The sequence below is a fragment of the Pollachius pollachius genome (genome assembly GCF_949987615.1).
Source record: "Pollachius pollachius genome assembly, chromosome: 12".
Taxonomy (NCBI): domain Eukaryota; kingdom Metazoa; phylum Chordata; class Actinopteri; order Gadiformes; family Gadidae; genus Pollachius; species Pollachius pollachius.
This window is the reverse complement of record NC_136945.1, coordinates 10,226,499-10,243,055: the sequence shown is the minus strand read 5'-3', so window position 1 is coordinate 10,243,055 and position 16,557 is coordinate 10,226,499. Positions and strand designations below refer to the sequence as shown.

Here is a 16,557-nt window from a genome sequence, read left to right as displayed (position 1 = left end):
TTAATATATATATACAGGGTGCGATTTGTGAAAAAACCAGAGGGGGGGGATAATTTTGAGAAACATTTTAAAATGTTTCAAAATGAAGACGGACCCTGTGTATTTTGGTTGTTAATTATTACGATGTAATGGTGAAAATACTTTGGGTGGGGGGGATAATTTTTATCCCCACCGAGGATAAAAATAATTCAACAGAGGGTAGGACGTGTAAACCAGAGGGGGGGATAATCCCCACCATCCCCACCGGCAAATCGCACCCTGTATATATACCTATATACACCAATATTTTTGATATCTATATTTTTGCCATCGTCTAATCTATTTTTATTACATCATTTTATCCTCGAATTTTCGGCTATATTATATTAAAAAAAATCGTGTTTTGCTGATTCACACCAATCATACTCTTCCCTAATGTCACACGGGTTTCGATGAGACGGTAACATCCTCTTATTGCAATATGTGTGTTGTGTGATAGCAGGGAGCCTCAGCCCAGGGACCATGCTATGAACCCCGGGCTGTGTTGTGTGACTCAGGGATCACGCTATAAACCCCAGGGCGGTGTTGTGTGACTCAGGGACCACGCTATAAACACCGCGACGGTGTTGTATGACTCAGGGACAACGCTAGTATGAACCCCGGAGCGGTGTTGTGTGTTTATTAGTAACGTTGTTAGAGGAACCGCGGTGGACATGCCCCTTCCTCACGGCACCTCCCAGCCGTCCTCCGCTCCCTCGCGTCATCTTTAAGTCTCCGCTAGGTAACGGCTTCTGCTCTGTCTGTGGAGACATGAATGTAAACATGTCAAGCCATTATCCCGTTAACGTGTTATGACATGTTTTTTTAATCGAGAGTTGACAGGCGACTGTTTGAATGTAGTTGTTACAATAAGGTTTTGACTAGCGTTTCGTTAGCTGAACGGATAGCTCGCCGGCTAACAATAGTCCTAGCACGCTATCTCTAACGCTACATAGCCAACGTTAGCCTGTCAGACCATCAACAAATATTCCGAGCATATGAGGGCTGCCTGGCTAATTAGAAAGCTAACCCTTATTTGGCAAATAAAACAGCCTAAATCAAGATTGGGCACGCATAAAACGATGCATAGGGAGTAGCAATTAGGTTAGCCTACTGGAGTTTGTCAAGGAGTGACGAGAAAATGAAGAGCTCAGTGAGTGTTTGCACTTCCCCGTTGAATGGACGCCATGGTAAGTGTAATGGTTTAATTGGAAAATGAATTCTGTGTTCTTTGGTCTTTTCTGGCTGACTCGTAAATCAAGTAAATGTTAACTAGCACTGATGCTGCAGTTATGTCTGGTAGCTAACCAAAATGACTTGCTGTAATGATACACAAACCTACTCTTAAAACGAACCGCTTTCTATAGTTTATTGCATGTAAGTATTGTTGTGTGGCGGAACGTTATCCGTTTGTGGCATCAGACAGGGACTCCAGACGCAATAGGAAGGTTGCGGACATCACAAATGCCCTGAGTGTTAGTCCGGTGGATGTAGCAGCCCTGAGGAGGATGGCCATCAGCGAGGGGGGACTACTAACTGATGAGATACGCTGTCAAGTATGGCCTCGGCTTCTCAACGTCCCCTCACACGTCCTTGAACAGGAACCAGGTAAAAGTTTGCCTTAGTAAAGCACATTCAGATATGTTTATCTTTGTAGTGGTGAATTAACATTGCCGGGATCTAGATTTACAAGGACATAGCACTGTGTAGTACCTTCATAGTAACCTACTTTTTAGAGTAGCAGATCCCATCCTTCCGTCCATGATTTTGACAGTACATGCCCTAGTGTGCTCATCTTCAGCAGGTCCACACCTCGACAAAAGCACCCACACCCACGCATACACCATAATTCATGTATATGTGTTATGTATGACTATTGAAAAACCTCTACTTTACGACTTAGACACAGTAGAGCGAGAAAACAACAAGGACTATAACCAGGTTCTACTAGATGTCCAACGCTCACTACGGCGATTCCCACCTGGTGAGTAGAATCCGTAGCAGTCGTTGTCTTTAACTGGGGAACTGGTCATCTCTTGGATAAGGAAATAGAAGTGGTGTTCATATATCTGTACTAATGAGTGTTTTGGTGTCTCTCACACTCACTCACTCACTCACTCACTCACTCACTCTCTTTTTATATTGAGTCCCTTATAATGATGTCATATATAAGTATAATTTTGTTTAAGTAACATTTGTTTGAATAAGATCAGTAAGTGGGACGATAGGGAAATATGTCTAGAGCGCTCTGTTTCCCTGACCCCGTACAGGTATGCCGGATGAACAGAGGCAGGGTCTTCAGGAGGAGCTCATTGACATTATCCTCAGGGTTCTGAAAAATAACCCCCAGCTGCACTACTACCAGGGTTACCATGACATTGTCGTCACTTTTCTATTGGTCCTCGGCGAGCGGCTAGCAACTGCTCTGGTGGAGAAGCTCTCAACGCATCACCTCAGGTACCCGCCACATCCTGTCTTCCCTTGAAACAGTTCAGATTTCACATGTATTTCTTTTTTCTTCTTTTCTTTTTACCACTTCTTCAAAAATAAGTGACATCTACTTTTAACACTGGGTGCTGAACATCTGCCAACTTTGTTGTTGTCTTTGTATAAAAGCATCTGCAGAGTAAAAGACTGAGTGTTAATGTGAATTGTTTTTTCGTATAAATGTTTAACCTGCTGAATAAACCTGTGTTTCTCTTAGGGACTTCATGGACCCAACTATGGACAACACCAAACACATTCTGAACTACTTGATGCCCATCATTGAGAGGGTCAACCCTGATGTGCATGACTTCATGAAACAGTAAGCTTTTAGGTGAAGCGTATTCCCTAGAACATACAGACATTGTTCTACAGTTAATCTGGTGTTTCAAATCATAACAGTTGGAATATATTAGAACACCATGACCCTATGAATGCATTCGTAGGCACTCTTTCGACTGTTATCACTTAGTTGTTTGCTAAATGTGGTTGGTACGACTGCTGAGCTAGGCCTAGTTCACAGAATCATATCGATCTGTTGATAAAGTGAGGAAATAATGTTCCTGTGTCATCAATCTTCGGTTGTATCTCAGTGCGGAGGTGGGCACCATATTTGCCCTCAGTTGGCTGATCACCTGGTTCGGTCACGTTCTGTCGGACTTCCGCCATGTGGTCCGGTTGTATGATTTCTTCTTGGCCTGCCATCCACTGATGCCTATCTACTTTGCTGCTGTGGTGAGTTTCAAGGCATTTAGCTTTCTAGCCTCAACACCTGCTATAATAGTTTAACTATATCACTAAAATTGCTGAATTTAATTGAATGAGTCCCACCGACTGTTCACACTCTGGGAAAATGTTATGTATGTAAAGTGAATGCCTGACCTCTCCAAGCTGTATTTAACCAATCTTGCTTATTGTTACTTTGATGTACATCTCTTGACTCTAATCCTGGACAAATGGAATAAGATGCATGTCTGGCCTAGCCTCGGTACACCATCCTAATCTTCATGATTGAATTCCTCAAAGAATGTCAGTCTGGTCTTGGCTGGCCAGTATTGATTTCCAAATATTGCCACGTCCTTACTTGGGCCTCCCCTCCCAAGCTCTAATTGATGCGAGCATTCAGCTTTTTTTTGGAAAAGGCTCTACGGGACTGAGGCCTTAATGATCTGATATGCAGAGAGAATCAGAATGTGAACTTGCGAGACAGGGATGTCTTCAAAAGGTTTAGGTTTCACAACGTTTGAGCCAGTTCAGTACGATGAACAGGTTCATCTGCATACTGCAGAAGACAGGAAAACCACAGTTCTGCGATGCTCAGTTCCGCTGTAAATGTATTACAATAATGGGTCGGACAGAATAAGAGTAATGGATTCATATGATTGAATCCATTTATTTAGAAAGGAAAGAGAAACTTGACAAACACATAAGATACAAATTACAAGTTTGTTGTAATTGTCTTTCCAATACATTGATTTATTTGCAGTGACCCACCTCAATATCAACTTTGCCGCCACATTGTTTTTCCATTTTCTTAACTTTTTAAAACAGTTAAAATGGTATTTCAATGTAGAGCTGCGGACAGCGCACTGACATATTCGCTCTCTCTGACATATTGACCACAGCAACAAACAAGCCCCTTCTCTCTCCCTGCACACTCTGAATGAAGACATGATGATCATGTGTGGTAGAAGATTTTTTGTTTACTTTTTTCCCGGAAAGAGAAGAAAGCTGGCCAAATTCCTTTAATGGAATCAAGAGTTCACAAATAGTATTTAGGTTGCAAGAAATGCCCCAAACTCTATAATTGAATAATCTGCCCCGTTGGCATTGAGTGTTCTGGAGAGGATGAGAGAGAAGCTGTATACTTTATGCATCGTAAAGCTACCTTATTAGATGAAAAAGTTGGAGGAGGCGGTAGGCTGCTGGCTTATCAGCCCTAATGGTGTCTGTGTCTGTAATAGATGAGCCATACCGAACAGAAAGTCACCCAAGCTGAGATTTTTGGAAGGCCCTCTTTCAACTATCTTTGTAGATTTTAGTAACTCAAAGTCTTATCACAGTGTGAAAACAATTACTCACTCCTGTAGCTAGGTGCGTCCTGTTGCCTTGAATGCCATCAGCTGAGTTCCCACATTCCTTCATTATTATTATAAGGCCGCTACACATTGTAGAACTGTTGTGTAACATTGTGTGTTAAACCTATCCTGGTACATGAATGACAACCCAGCAGACAGTGTTTCAACGTCTGTCGGTAAAGAACAACACAATGCTGCTAACTACAGAAATGTTGTGAGTCTTTGTAAATTATGTTTGTCGCAAGTCATGTGTCTGTGTGTGTGTGCTTCAGATTGTGCTGTACAGAGAAGAGGAGGTTCTGGAGTGCGAGTGTGACATGGCCATGGTCCACCACCTTCTGTCCCAGATACCCCAGGACCTCCCGTACGAGACGCTCATCAGCCGTGCTGGGGATCTCTTTGTTCAGTTCCCCCCCTCGGAGCTGGCCAGAGAGGCAGCCACCCAGGAGAGGTGACTACTGTTCTGCTACTAACGGCCTAAAGAAATGTTCAGCTTCCTTATGGAGGTTATGGAAAATAGAGTTGAATGAGTCAAATCCAATGGGAATGATTGGAGTGCAATCATAGGGTAACAAAATTGGCTCAGATTTAGCTTTCTGCTCAGTTGGTGCTTGCCTCTGCCATACATAAGGTCCTCCAGAATTAGTTGGAAAAAGGAAGTTCAAGTTCTCCTCTGTGACGAAGCAGAATATTACAATCTGTTATGAAATCGGGATATTGCTGCAAACCCAGGTTTGCAGCAATGTCCCCAATCATCAACTGTTGCCTGAGTCAATCATCACATCTCTTTCTCTTCTGTCACTGATGCTCTCTCTCATTCACAGCACGGCCGCCTCTACCTTCACAGACTTTGGTCTGGCGTCCACTCAGCAGCGGCCCGACTCCGTGCTCCGTCGCCGGCGGCGGCAGAAGCAAGCGGCGCTGGAGAGCTCCGGGGCGGCGGGGCCCAGCGCCGTGGCGTCGGCGGGGCCCTCTGTGGCACGGCGCTTCGTGCGGCTGGCCGTCATGGGCTTGACGGTGGCTCTGGGTGCGGCAGCCTTCGCCGTGGTGAACACGGCCCTGGAGTGGGCTCCCAAACTGGACCTGTTCCCTTGAGGGACCTTGCTCTCCCTATGTCCACAACCTTGCTTGATGAGCGGCCTCTTTATAGGCCGTCCACGAATTGACACTTTGATCGGCTCAGACTGCTGGCTCAGTGTCTGCCAACATAGAGCTCTTGGGGTCTCTACCTGTGTGGACATCTTCACCAGAAGAGTCCTGTCTCTCTAGGATCACGTTTAGACACAAGGTTTAGTTATTCGGGGTTTGGACAGAGGCTAGCTACTACTGTATTGAAGAGACACACATTCAGAAACATTGGAATGTTTATTTATTTTCTAATTTAATATATATTTGTAAATAATTGTTTTGAGGTTGTGCCCAGAGAACTGGGGTGAGCCAGAGAGGGAGAGAGAGAAGGAGATATGCTTGATTGTCACTTTATTTCACATTGCTGTCAATATAGACTACATACTAGGCCTACTAGAAGATTATTGGGGGGAGTGTGACTGAGACCAAATGAAGAGATGTAAAAAAAAAAATATTCTTCCTTAATGTTTTCTTAATTACACACTGTTTAGTATAGTATGTATTTTGCTCTTTGGGGGGGAAAGCAGAATCTGCAAAGGCTGCCATTATCTCATTGTAGCACTAAAAGCTGTCCTTTTAACATCCATTATGACCTCCAGGGTTGTTATTTGACTAGTTCACATTTAGATTATAAGGCACTTGCCACCAAATTTCAGCCAAAGCATTTTAACATTACGCCTCACCTTTTAGTCAAACATTTCATCAATCTTGTCTGTTGGTTTTATTTTTGCAGACACACATTGTATAGAACCCTAATTTGTTCATGGAGACATTCTCATGTTTAGCATTGCTTCATATTATGTGAGCCAAAGCATTTTAACATTACGCCTCACCTTTTAGTCAAACATTTCATCAATCTTGTCTGTTGGTTTTATTTTTGCAGACACACATTGTATAGAACCCTAATTTGTTCATGGAGACATTCTCATGTTTAGCATTGCTTCATATTATGTGATAGTTGCCATCAATAGTTGCCAAGATGCTCCAGAAAAACAGAAAAGTATGCAGAAAAAACTGACATTCATCTCACCTGCTAGGAATGCCCAGGAATAAGCGAGTTATGGTAGTTGTAAAACCTCCATATTGGGATAAAATCTTGGCAAATTTTGTACAGAATGTATATTGAAGTTGGTTGGAAAACCACTTCAATCTGACAAATTTAAATTGGCTTGTTTAAGCTGTGCTCATGCAATTGAGGCCATCATTTGCTCTTAACACCTTATTGGAGAGTATATTTAAGATATCACTTATGTTCATAGTCTGGAAGACACTCCACATATTTAGAATTTCTGAATGTATTCCGCTCAAATGTAATATGATCAAGATTTGTAATCGATAAACCAATCATGGCTGTTCGACAACTAAATAGACTAATTAATAAAGTAATTTGGGGTTTTAAAATATAATTATGTGCTATATCATAACTGTCCATTTTTTTTTATTATAGGCATTCTGTGTGAGGTTGGTTATTCTGGACATTTACTAAAATGAAGATGACCTGGAACACTCTTGAGGATAGCTGCCTCAAAGTCATCTAGTAGTGCTATATTGTAACTTATAAAACTTCCACATTTGATTTAGAATTTCTTCAATCCAAAAAAGTTATTAATTTGCCTTTTTTGTATACATTTTGGTATAAATCATTCAACTCACTTATTAAAAAGTGTGCAATAAATTGTAATAAACTGCATTATGCATTGCTAACTGATTCACAGGCATTCTTAATTGCAGCTAATTCAACCAATTTCTATCTGAGGCTTTTGTATGAACTGTCTAAAGGTGTGAGATATGTTGTAGGCCCATTTATTGTATGCAAGGCAGCATTGGCCTCCCCTGGAAACCTCTCTGACACCTCTGTCTTTCCCTTTCCATATCTATGCCTAAATAAAGTCGTATACTTCTGGGGTTGACTGTAATGATGAATCTGAGTGGATAGGACTGACATGTTTATTTATATCAACAATATGATGTGGAAATAGTTGTATCATAATTATTTATACACTATGTTCAAATGTCCCAGCACAATGGACTTAAGTAGGCCTATAAAGTCAAAATAAATAGCCTACATTTCAGTTGGAAAACTGGTCTCAGATATTGAAGTGTAACCTAGAATGCCTCGTTGCTCCTTTGGGAAGTGGGAAATTACAAGTAATTCATCTGAACAAATCAGGTTATTAACCTAATATAAAAAAAAATCACAGTAAAGCAGCTGAATTGGTCATTTGAGAATGCCTAAAACCAGAGCATAAAAAGAAAAGCACGTCTACAATGCAAATAGTTGTAAAGTTCCCCACAGTTGTGTAGCTATACAACAATATATATTTTATACTATTTTGGTTTAACGCTGCTACCAGGGGCGGATCCATCCAACCCAGTCTCACGGAAATACGTGACACTGTCACGTCAAGTCATTTAATCTATTCATTCATCTGGGACACGTAATTTCAATTTTTTCGTGCCAAAAGCACAAATTTCAATCTCATTCTAAAAAGAAGAGATGAAGCAGCTACCTTTTTTCGGTTGCGGTTTGCCTACAGAGCAGCGCACCTGCATTAAATATATCCGTGAATTGTCACAATTTCTCAGAATCAAGGGTGAAAGTGGAAACGGGTGGCCAAAAGCTGTCATATTGTTAGAAATTTGTGCTTTGTGGCACGAAAAAATTGAAATTACGTGTCCCAGATCACGAATGAATAGATTAAATGACGTGACAGTGTCACATATTTCCGTGAGACTGGGTTGGGCCATCGGGAGTGTAGATTTCCCGAACGGCCGTGCGGTTTCAGGCCGATTCGGCCGGCTGGCTCCTTTTATTATTATTATTATTTTTTTTTAAAGGAGACATTTTATGGTGTTTTCCCAACAAGTAAACATAGTATTTGAGTTCCAGAAAACATGTTTTTGAAGCTGTTTGCTGGAAATAGCTTTTAGGGAAAAAAAAAATCTCACCTACCGCTGTAGAGTGGCGAAGTCACATCGAAAAATATGAATGGGTTTCAATGGAGAGAAAGTAATTATTTTCTGGTCCCAGTCTTTATATGCCCTGGATTACACATAGGTTGTTTGTCGATTATAATGATAATTTTTCATGCAAATAAAACAACATTTTCGCGAAGAAGTTTGATTATGTTAGGTTTTGTGTGAGGCCGCTTTGTGAACTAGAGCTCGTCGCTTCTCTCGACGCGAATGATATACGTCACACCACACTTGGAACTCCGGTACAGACATGGCGATCTCTCTGCTTCACTTCCACTTTTTTCCAAGGGGAGGATTAAAGCATCGAAAGAGGTCAAAACCATTATAAGTCGGGGCATGTGGTGAATTTTAGTTATGCCAATGGGGAGATTGTCGGTCTTGCCACGCCAGTCGGAGGGAGTGTGACGTCACATACGAGACATGTAGTCTTTCTCATTGTGTTTTCTCTACAGCCTTTAACTGAACAATATCCCAATAAACGGTAAAACTCTTGACATGAAAAATTATCATTTAAATCCACAAACAACGTATGTGTAATCCGGGGCATATAAAGACTGGGACCAGAAAATAGTTATTTATTCTCCATTAAATCCCATTCAACTACTTTAACGGCCCCGACAATCCAAAACCCAAGTGGAATCTAGATGGGAAAAGTGTGTAGTTCAAAACTTGAGCAGCTTTTACTTCTTCGACCACCTACTGAGTTGTACGATCATTCAAAACCCCCATGTTAATTTCCATAGACATCTAAACATGGAACCAAGAGCCTCGGAGGCGGGACTTATTCTTCAGAGGTCTATTCCCCTCTGTTTCAGTCATGGACCTATTATAGAATTGACAGCGGATTCCAAAATGGCAAAAATAGGACCTGCCCTTAAAGTGTCTGTTATTAAATGTATCTTTGACATCAAGGACTGATGCTGGGAGCTGTAAGTGGATGGAAGACCAGGCAGGAACAGTAGACCAGCAGAGTTCAGCTTGCTGGCGTACACTCCAAGCGTAGCTCTTTGTACCTATCCAGTGGGTTGTCTTGTTGTCCAACTCTACAACAGTTCTCAGACTCAGAGTCCCGTCGATACAAGGTCATCGTCGGGCCCCAATAGTCACAGAGATCCAGAATAACCCAAATGAGCCCATTATAACGAGATACGTTAACTCTGAACTCTCTCTCTGAAATCACTCAGCCATGCAGACTGATAGGGAAGAACTTTAAAGTTCTTCCCTATCAAATTAACATGGGGGTTTTGAATGATTGTACTCAGCCATGCAGACTGATAGGGAAGGACTTTAAAGTTCTTCCCTATCAGTCTGCATGGCTGAGTGATAACAAACACAATTGTGTTTGTTATAAAGCCAAATACCTCCGGCACTTTAAAACGGATCAAATGTCTGACGATGACGACTATTTTAGACAGTGTCGTACATTATATGCCCAGGCCAATATGTTGGCAAGAAAATTTCATGTGTTCTGATCGTGTAAAGATAAGATATGTCTCTTTAGAGCGTATTGCACTCCCCTGTATACTGCCCCCTGTTGGGTTAGTTAACAAAATCAAGTACGCACAGACTTCAGGTTGCTTACAATGATTGTTTTAGGATCTTACTTAAAAAGCTGAGGTGGAGTAGTGCAAGTGAGCTATTTGTGATGCAGGAGTTAACACCTTACAAGCTTTATTGAGGAACTTTATGTACAGAGTTATCGGTCGCTTGAATGACTCAAAGAATGTAATTATAATGCTGCAGTCGAACCCAAGTTATATTGCAGTACGCTGCAATATACACTGTACGCTGTCATACCTTTGGAGACATTGGTATAAGTGACTTTTATAAGAGTGCCTTTTACGGAAATGCTTTTATTCTACTGCGTGTTGTCTATTTTTTTAATTGTATGTCTTTTAAAATGGACCTTGAGTCTAATAATAGAAGTTGATGATGATGATAGCACCAAAGTCCAGAATTCCTGTACTTACCTCAAGATAATCAGTTCTGTGTAAAAAGTACAGCCGATAACTTATCTTCCAGCTCGTCCAAACAAGAGCCAGGTCCCTTCACACAAATTGATGAATGGGGCGGCGGGAACAACCTGGTTCACGCCAATTGTTCATCACATTCACACCTGCTGATTAAAATAGAGGCCCTTTAATGTTGCATTACATACTGGTTTGTTTATTTCATTAGGGTTCTGGGCCAGTGGTTAGTGACTGAAAACATTGTCCTTAATGTCATCCCCTGGGGTTCTCCTGATGAAAAGTCAGAAGCAATCAACCAAATAATGTAACGTGCATATAGTGTATCTGCATTCATCTGAAGCAGGTACCAGCCCCAACACAGTAGCGGAGATAATGATAAAATAACCATCAAATACATTTGGGAGATTCATCATGGTCAAATAAAAGTTTATTTATCATTGTGGGAATACATGTTTCCCAAAAAATTGCGATTTCCAGTACTTCAGAGTGTCTATTCACCCACATATTACCCATTTATTTAGTCCACAAAAATAATATGGAATCCAAAATCATCAAGTACAGAATATAGTAGTAGATAATAATAAGTAGTAGTATAAAGACACCAGTTCCCAAATCCTTCATGATTGTTTTTCTTCTGTTAACAATCATACACTATACCACGTAATAGGTCAGTTTTTTAAACGATGCTGATGTCGAGAATGATACCAAATGCATGGATGATGTGTGTAAGTGTCTGTCTGATCATGGTTATGTTCCTGTTTCTGATTGTATCGATGTGTTTGTTTGTGCTCGTCTGTGCTGATACTAAATCAGCGGTCTACATTTCCAGTATGCACTTTTTCCCTTGTAATTCAGTATTTGGTCTGTTGTAGCATTTTGCGGTGACTATAACTGGATGCCTGGACTCTCCTTATGCTTAACCAGCCGGCACCCGATCACAGATTTAAAATGTATTGCATGTATGTATGTATGTATGTATGTAGGTCAATTATGGCACACATTGCACTCCTGATCATCCCTGGATGATCACTAAGGGAGATTTTACTAATTAAGGGAGATTTTGCCCTCTTGGGAGCTAGGGTCAGGGAGGTATCATACATATATGCCCTGTTAAGCCCTTTGAGACTCTACCGGTGATTAAGGGCTATACAAATAAAATTGAATTACATATTTACATTTCCGACAATGTAAATAGAGAGAAGTCCTTGAATAATGACCTAGTGTGTGTGTGTGTGTGTGTGTGTGTGTGTGTGTGTGTGTGTGTGTGTGTGTGTGTGTGTGTGTGTGTGTGTGTGTGTGTGTGTGTGTGTGTGTGTGTGTGAACGGTAGCACTTGTCTCAATGACAGTTTTGGCACTTGGGGTGGCAGAGCGCATTGTTGACACGACATTTACAGCCACCTGATATATCACCAGTACCCTGCAAACACAAAAAAAAAGAGAGTTCAAAAACACAACATAACCAATGTGGTAATTTGGTAAGCATGGAAAAGTACAGGTTAGCGTTTTCTAGACATGTGATTTGAGGAATGTGGAAATGTGGTAATATTATTTTTAAAAAAATCACAGATTTAGCATATTTGCATGGGGGTTTAGATCTGTGGCATTTATTAGAAATCAAAATGTGTCAAAACAATGGTAAAACTGTTTTAATGACCGTGTGAGGGTTCATGGGTGTATGCATATTATCAAATGGGTTTGTGTTTTTATGTGGAAGAGTGCATTTTACATTTGGGCCCCAGCGAGCCTGCTTCGTGACCCAGCAGATCTCTGTTTTACACATCAGGCAGCAGAGCCAATCACAGCCACTTTTCTTTTGTATGTTGACATCACATCCGGGACACTTCATGGCTTCTCCGCTCTTCAGCATTTCCTAGAAAGAGTGAAAAAGTACCCCAAACAGTACACCCAGTAAGTCGCATACTCAGAACTAGAGCTCATGATTATTCCATTGTTTATTATCTCTCTTTCTGTCGCTCTCTCTGTCACCGCCAGGGGATACCAAAGCAATTTAATTCTAAACCATACGAAACAAGCGTAGAAAAAAGATGAATACATTAATACATTGGGTTGGTAAAGATGAATGTTATTTCTGAAACTCAAAGCACCTCTAACATTTCCTTGGTTTGCTTTGCAGCCAGGTTGTTTTCCGCCCGGAGAAGCAGGTCGTCCTGGTACTGCTTGCAGTTCATGTCCTTATGGATAGCCTGCAAGTGTATGGCATGTTTCGAATACAGCTCTCCATCCACAAATCAAACACCTTAAGCACGAATGAATGAAACAAGTAATGTGACCACCAAGCCCCAACACCATGAGGGAAAAGGGGACGTGCTGTGCGCTTGCCTTGCAGAGAATACAGTTGGTCTCCTTGCAGAGATCACAGGGGAACTCGTTGACCTCGTCCTCATACACACACCAGCCCTGACAGTTGGCCGTCTGGCAGTGGAAGCTGTCCTTCTGGCGGCTCTCGGCGATGCTCAGCCGCTTGTCCAGGAAGCGCTGGTGCTCTTCCTCGGTTAGGAGCTATCGGTCCGGATGAACAAGACAAAAGAGGGAAGGCGGTACAAGTTTGCACGAGTTGGAAATTGTATGCCTGCATCTGATGTCATTCTTTGTTATTTTAACAACAATTACAAAGGTTTCTTACACTAAATTATCAATTGCTATTTTGATGATTGAAATACGATTGAATTGCAATATGTGGATGATGGAGGCTATGAGAAAGGTTGTTTTTTGTTTTTGTTTCTGGGGTTGGTGTGATGGGCTTGTGGTCCCCTCTTGGCTTGCACCTACAGCTTTTATCTCTCTGTCTTGCAGCTTTTTGTCACAGTCATATTGGTTGTCTGCAAAGGGACAGGAAACCTCTGCATCCTGGCTGTTCACTATGATGCCTTTCAGACAGTCCCTGATATGAAAGACACACACACACACACGCAACATCAACATATTGTTGCATATATGACTTGATATGAACTGTGACCACCCATACCAGTTCATAAGATGCAGTAGTAGACAAATTAACGTTAAATACAATTGTCCTTAATTTGCCTTACATTTAAGTGTGTTTGTTTGTTATGCAATCAGTCCACAATGGGCCTTGCCTGACGTTTCAGATTTAACCATGCAGAACTGAGGACACCAAATGTTGAATGTGGTGTATTCGAGGACACCACAATCTATGTATTTTGAGATTCCTGCTGACCTGCAGAAGCTGTGCAGGCACTCTCTGAGTATGGCGCCCTCTCCTGGCAGCACTGGGCACATGCAGACTAAACATTCTAGCTCCTGGACGCATGGAACGATGCCCTGATCGTCGGTCTGCAGCAGCTCAAGGAAGTTCTTCTCCCTCTGCACCGCCTCGGCCTGCAACACCTAGGCAGGAAGGCCAGACGGATGTACGAGGTATAATACAATCTTTTGTGTGTGTGTCTGTGTCTGTCTCTGTGTATGTGTGTGTGTGTGTGTGTGTGTGTGTGTGTGTCTGTGTGTCTGTCTCTGTGTGTGTGTGTGTCTGTCTGTCTGTCTGGATGACTATCACATTCAATCTCTTTTCATAGCACAATCATAAAGGTCCAAAATGCTCCTGAAAATGTTATTCACCTGTCTAAAAATGCACCTAGGTAAAAAGCTAAATGTGAAAGAAGTCCACCTTACTGCAATAAATTGTACTACGTCCCTCACCTCAGTGTAAATCTGGTTGGCCTGTTCCTCCTGATGCATGCGCTGTATTTCCTCCTCGTCTGGCACGTAGGACTCAGGAACCTGGTAGCCCACCGGCCGCTCCTTTGTGCACATCTCACATCCCGGACGCGTCGGCTTGTTCACAAAGGTACATACCTGACAGGTCCAGCCCCGCTGCAAACACACACACACACACACACACATTTGTGATTAAGTGTTACGTCGGCTAACATTAACCGTAACTAGTTTATAAATATGGATATTATGAATGTATGACAAAGGGCTTTGTTCTGACCTTGGGAGCAACGGCGGGTTTGGGGGGCACTTTGGAGCACACTATGGGAGGAGGAGCTCCCGCCTGTAGCCCCCTGGGCCTGAGAATGACCGTCTCCGCGATCCCTTCAACACAATCAATCAATGGGTTTATTAGAAAAATAATTTGTGTTCAGGTACAATTACTTCACACCTGTTGCCCGTACAAAATACCTGTAATGATGACAGGAAAACGATCAATGTTTAAGTTTTTATTGAAAAAGCAGAACAAAAGAGATGGTCGAGTGGCTTCCAACCTCCCACTGAGACACGAAGACAAAATGAGATAGCACACGGAGCATGTACTTCCGTAACATGACGCAAGTTCAAGCAAAACCGGTAATAGGCGGAGGACTAATACGTAGGAACGTGAAGATTGTGCAGATGCTATATGGGTAGGTTATACTTTTACTTTGCTGAATATTAAGCTATAATTAATCCACTTGCTACACATCCCTACAATTACTGTGCAGAATGGTATTTTGAATCAATAAGCACATTGTATCATATCGTAAGGGTTAGAAGGAAACCCACTATCAAGGCGCTGCTGCTCTTCCTCGCGCTGCTGCAGGTGTCTGGTCAGTGGGGCCCCGGCATGGGAGGAGCGGATGAACAGGAAGGCCTGGTCGCCACTTTTGCGGATGCCGTGGCTATACAGCGTCTCGCCGTCGCCCGCCAGACGCTTGCCGATGACCCAGCGCTGCAGTGTCGCGTTGAAGCCGTAGTCATGACTGAACTGTGAGTGGGAAAATATATGCAGAAGAGTGAGCGCCAGTTGATTGAAATGACGGTGATGATTTAAAATAGACTTTGAACTGATTGAATCAGTTGTTTTGCAATGTATGTAAAATACTGTTTAGATTGATAATACTGACAAAGTGATTTAACATGCGCTAAGCTCTACATGAATTGTTTGTTGCCATGCCAACTTGGTGTTACCTTGTCCTTTAGCTCTGCTATGGTCATGTTTGTGGAGACTTCAACACTCACAGGGATGCCCATTTCTGACTGGCCATCCTCAACTCCGACCTTTAACCTTAGAAGGGAGAATAGTAAATGTAGAATCCATTGATAAACATAAGGTAACATATAAACACAAAACATGTAGAGTGTATTCTAAGTTTTGATTCATGTTGGGATTTTATTCTGGTTCCACCAGAGCTTGACAAACTTACTTGATGGAGTCACTTGGGTAGGCTCGATTGTCGACGTTGACTGTCACAGCGACTGCGAGTTCTGACAACCTTTGAGAAAGTCTGGCTGCCTCTTCTTTCTCGCCACTACTGATTGCCTCCCCCAAGGCGTTGGCCAGCTCCTCAACTGCAAATAAAGTTTTACTTATTAGGGTAACCTAATCGTTTTTGTTTTTTTTTAATATTTTTTTTATAAGCTCATAGTTATATTCATATATCCATAGGCCTATTGTTACGCTGCCCTGTTGATGTACCCTTCCCTTTCGTTTTCAAACACACTTTCGTTTTCAAACACACAAATTCGCACGTCTAAAATTGAATGCAAGGCAAAAATAATGAAATATTTAATCTCACAAAAAAACAAAACAGTCAAAATAGAAACGTTGACTCATTAACGTTACCTTCTTCCAAATTGAGCGACGATTCCGACGTCATCTTCAAAGCTGTGTAGACTATGGCGATACAACCCAAACTTTAAAGAAGACAACTTTTATGCCAGCATTCAGAAGGTCTAAAGGAGTCTGCAGCCCACTCAAAATGAGGTCTTAACTAAAAATGAAGACCTGTGTATTCCAAGGCGAGCTCAATATTTGCTCTGAATTGTTTTAAGGGAAAGCGAAACCGAGCCGACTCCAGGAAGTTCAGAAGGTATTTAAAGGGACCACGCAGTTTTACCACTCGTACCACGTGCTTTCTAAATTTACCATAACAGTGAATGT

General features: G+C 41.9%; 2 protein-coding genes across 3 annotated transcripts; one reads left to right on the top strand and one right to left on the bottom strand.

The window, feature by feature from the left end:
- The first annotated feature begins 728 nt into the window (after positions 1-728).
- On the top strand, positions 729-7,611 carry tbc1d20 (TBC1 domain family, member 20). Its single transcript, XM_079748680.1, has 8 exons — positions 729-1,208; positions 1,441-1,626; positions 1,922-2,002; positions 2,289-2,475; positions 2,723-2,824; positions 3,096-3,237; positions 4,853-5,031; positions 5,405-7,611. The coding sequence occupies exons 1-8, from the start codon at positions 1,160-1,162 to the stop codon at positions 5,673-5,675; spliced, it is 1,197 nt and encodes a 398-aa protein (XP_079604806.1). The 5' UTR covers positions 729-1,159; the 3' UTR covers positions 5,676-7,611.
- Positions 7,612-11,063: 3,452 nt separating this feature from the next.
- On the bottom strand, positions 11,064-16,472 carry rbck1 (RanBP-type and C3HC4-type zinc finger containing 1). Of its 2 annotated transcripts, none has more exons than XM_079748677.1 (12): positions 16,240-16,472; positions 15,821-15,965; positions 15,585-15,681; positions 15,180-15,381; positions 14,629-14,732; positions 14,334-14,507; positions 13,855-14,024; positions 13,446-13,557; positions 12,996-13,175; positions 12,761-12,859; positions 12,382-12,525; positions 11,064-12,072 (listed from the first exon to the last, which is right to left on the bottom strand). In XM_079748677.1, exons 1-12 carry the CDS (start codon positions 16,271-16,273, stop codon positions 11,992-11,994), a joined length of 1,542 nt encoding a protein of 513 aa, XP_079604803.1. In that variant the 5' UTR covers positions 16,274-16,472; the 3' UTR covers positions 11,064-11,991. The 2 variants fall into 2 exon arrangements, with proteins under 2 accessions (XP_079604803.1, XP_079604804.1); XM_079748678.1 differs by having other exon boundaries at positions 13,855-14,015.
- Positions 16,473-16,557: the final 85 nt, after the last annotated feature.

What these genes read in the sequence shown, in the direction of transcription:
- tbc1d20 (XM_079748680.1), top strand. Translation starts at nt 1,160, where the DNA reads ATGAAGAGCTCAGTGAGTGTTTGCACTTCCCCGTTGAATGGACGCCAT. An exon ending in CCCGTTGAATGGACGCCATG is followed by an intron (nt 1,209 to 1,440) that starts GTAAGTGTAATG and finishes TTGTGGCATCAG; the next exon opens with ACAGGGACTCCAGACGCAAT. An exon ending in GAGGCAGCCACCCAGGAGAG is followed by an intron (nt 5,032 to 5,404) that starts GTGACTACTGTT and finishes TCTCATTCACAG; the next exon opens with CACGGCCGCCTCTACCTTCA.
- rbck1 (XM_079748677.1), bottom strand. Translation starts at nt 16,273, where the DNA reads ATGACGTCGGAATCGTCGCTCAATTTGGAAGAAG. An exon ending in GTCGCTCAATTTGGAAGAAG is followed by an intron (nt 15,966 to 16,239) that starts GTAACGTTAATG and finishes CTTTATTTGCAG; the next exon opens with TTGAGGAGCTGGCCAACGCC. An exon ending in CCAACCAGATTTACACTGAG is followed by an intron (nt 14,025 to 14,333) that starts GTGAGGGACGTA and finishes CTTCCTGCCTAG; the next exon opens with GTGTTGCAGGCCGAGGCGGT.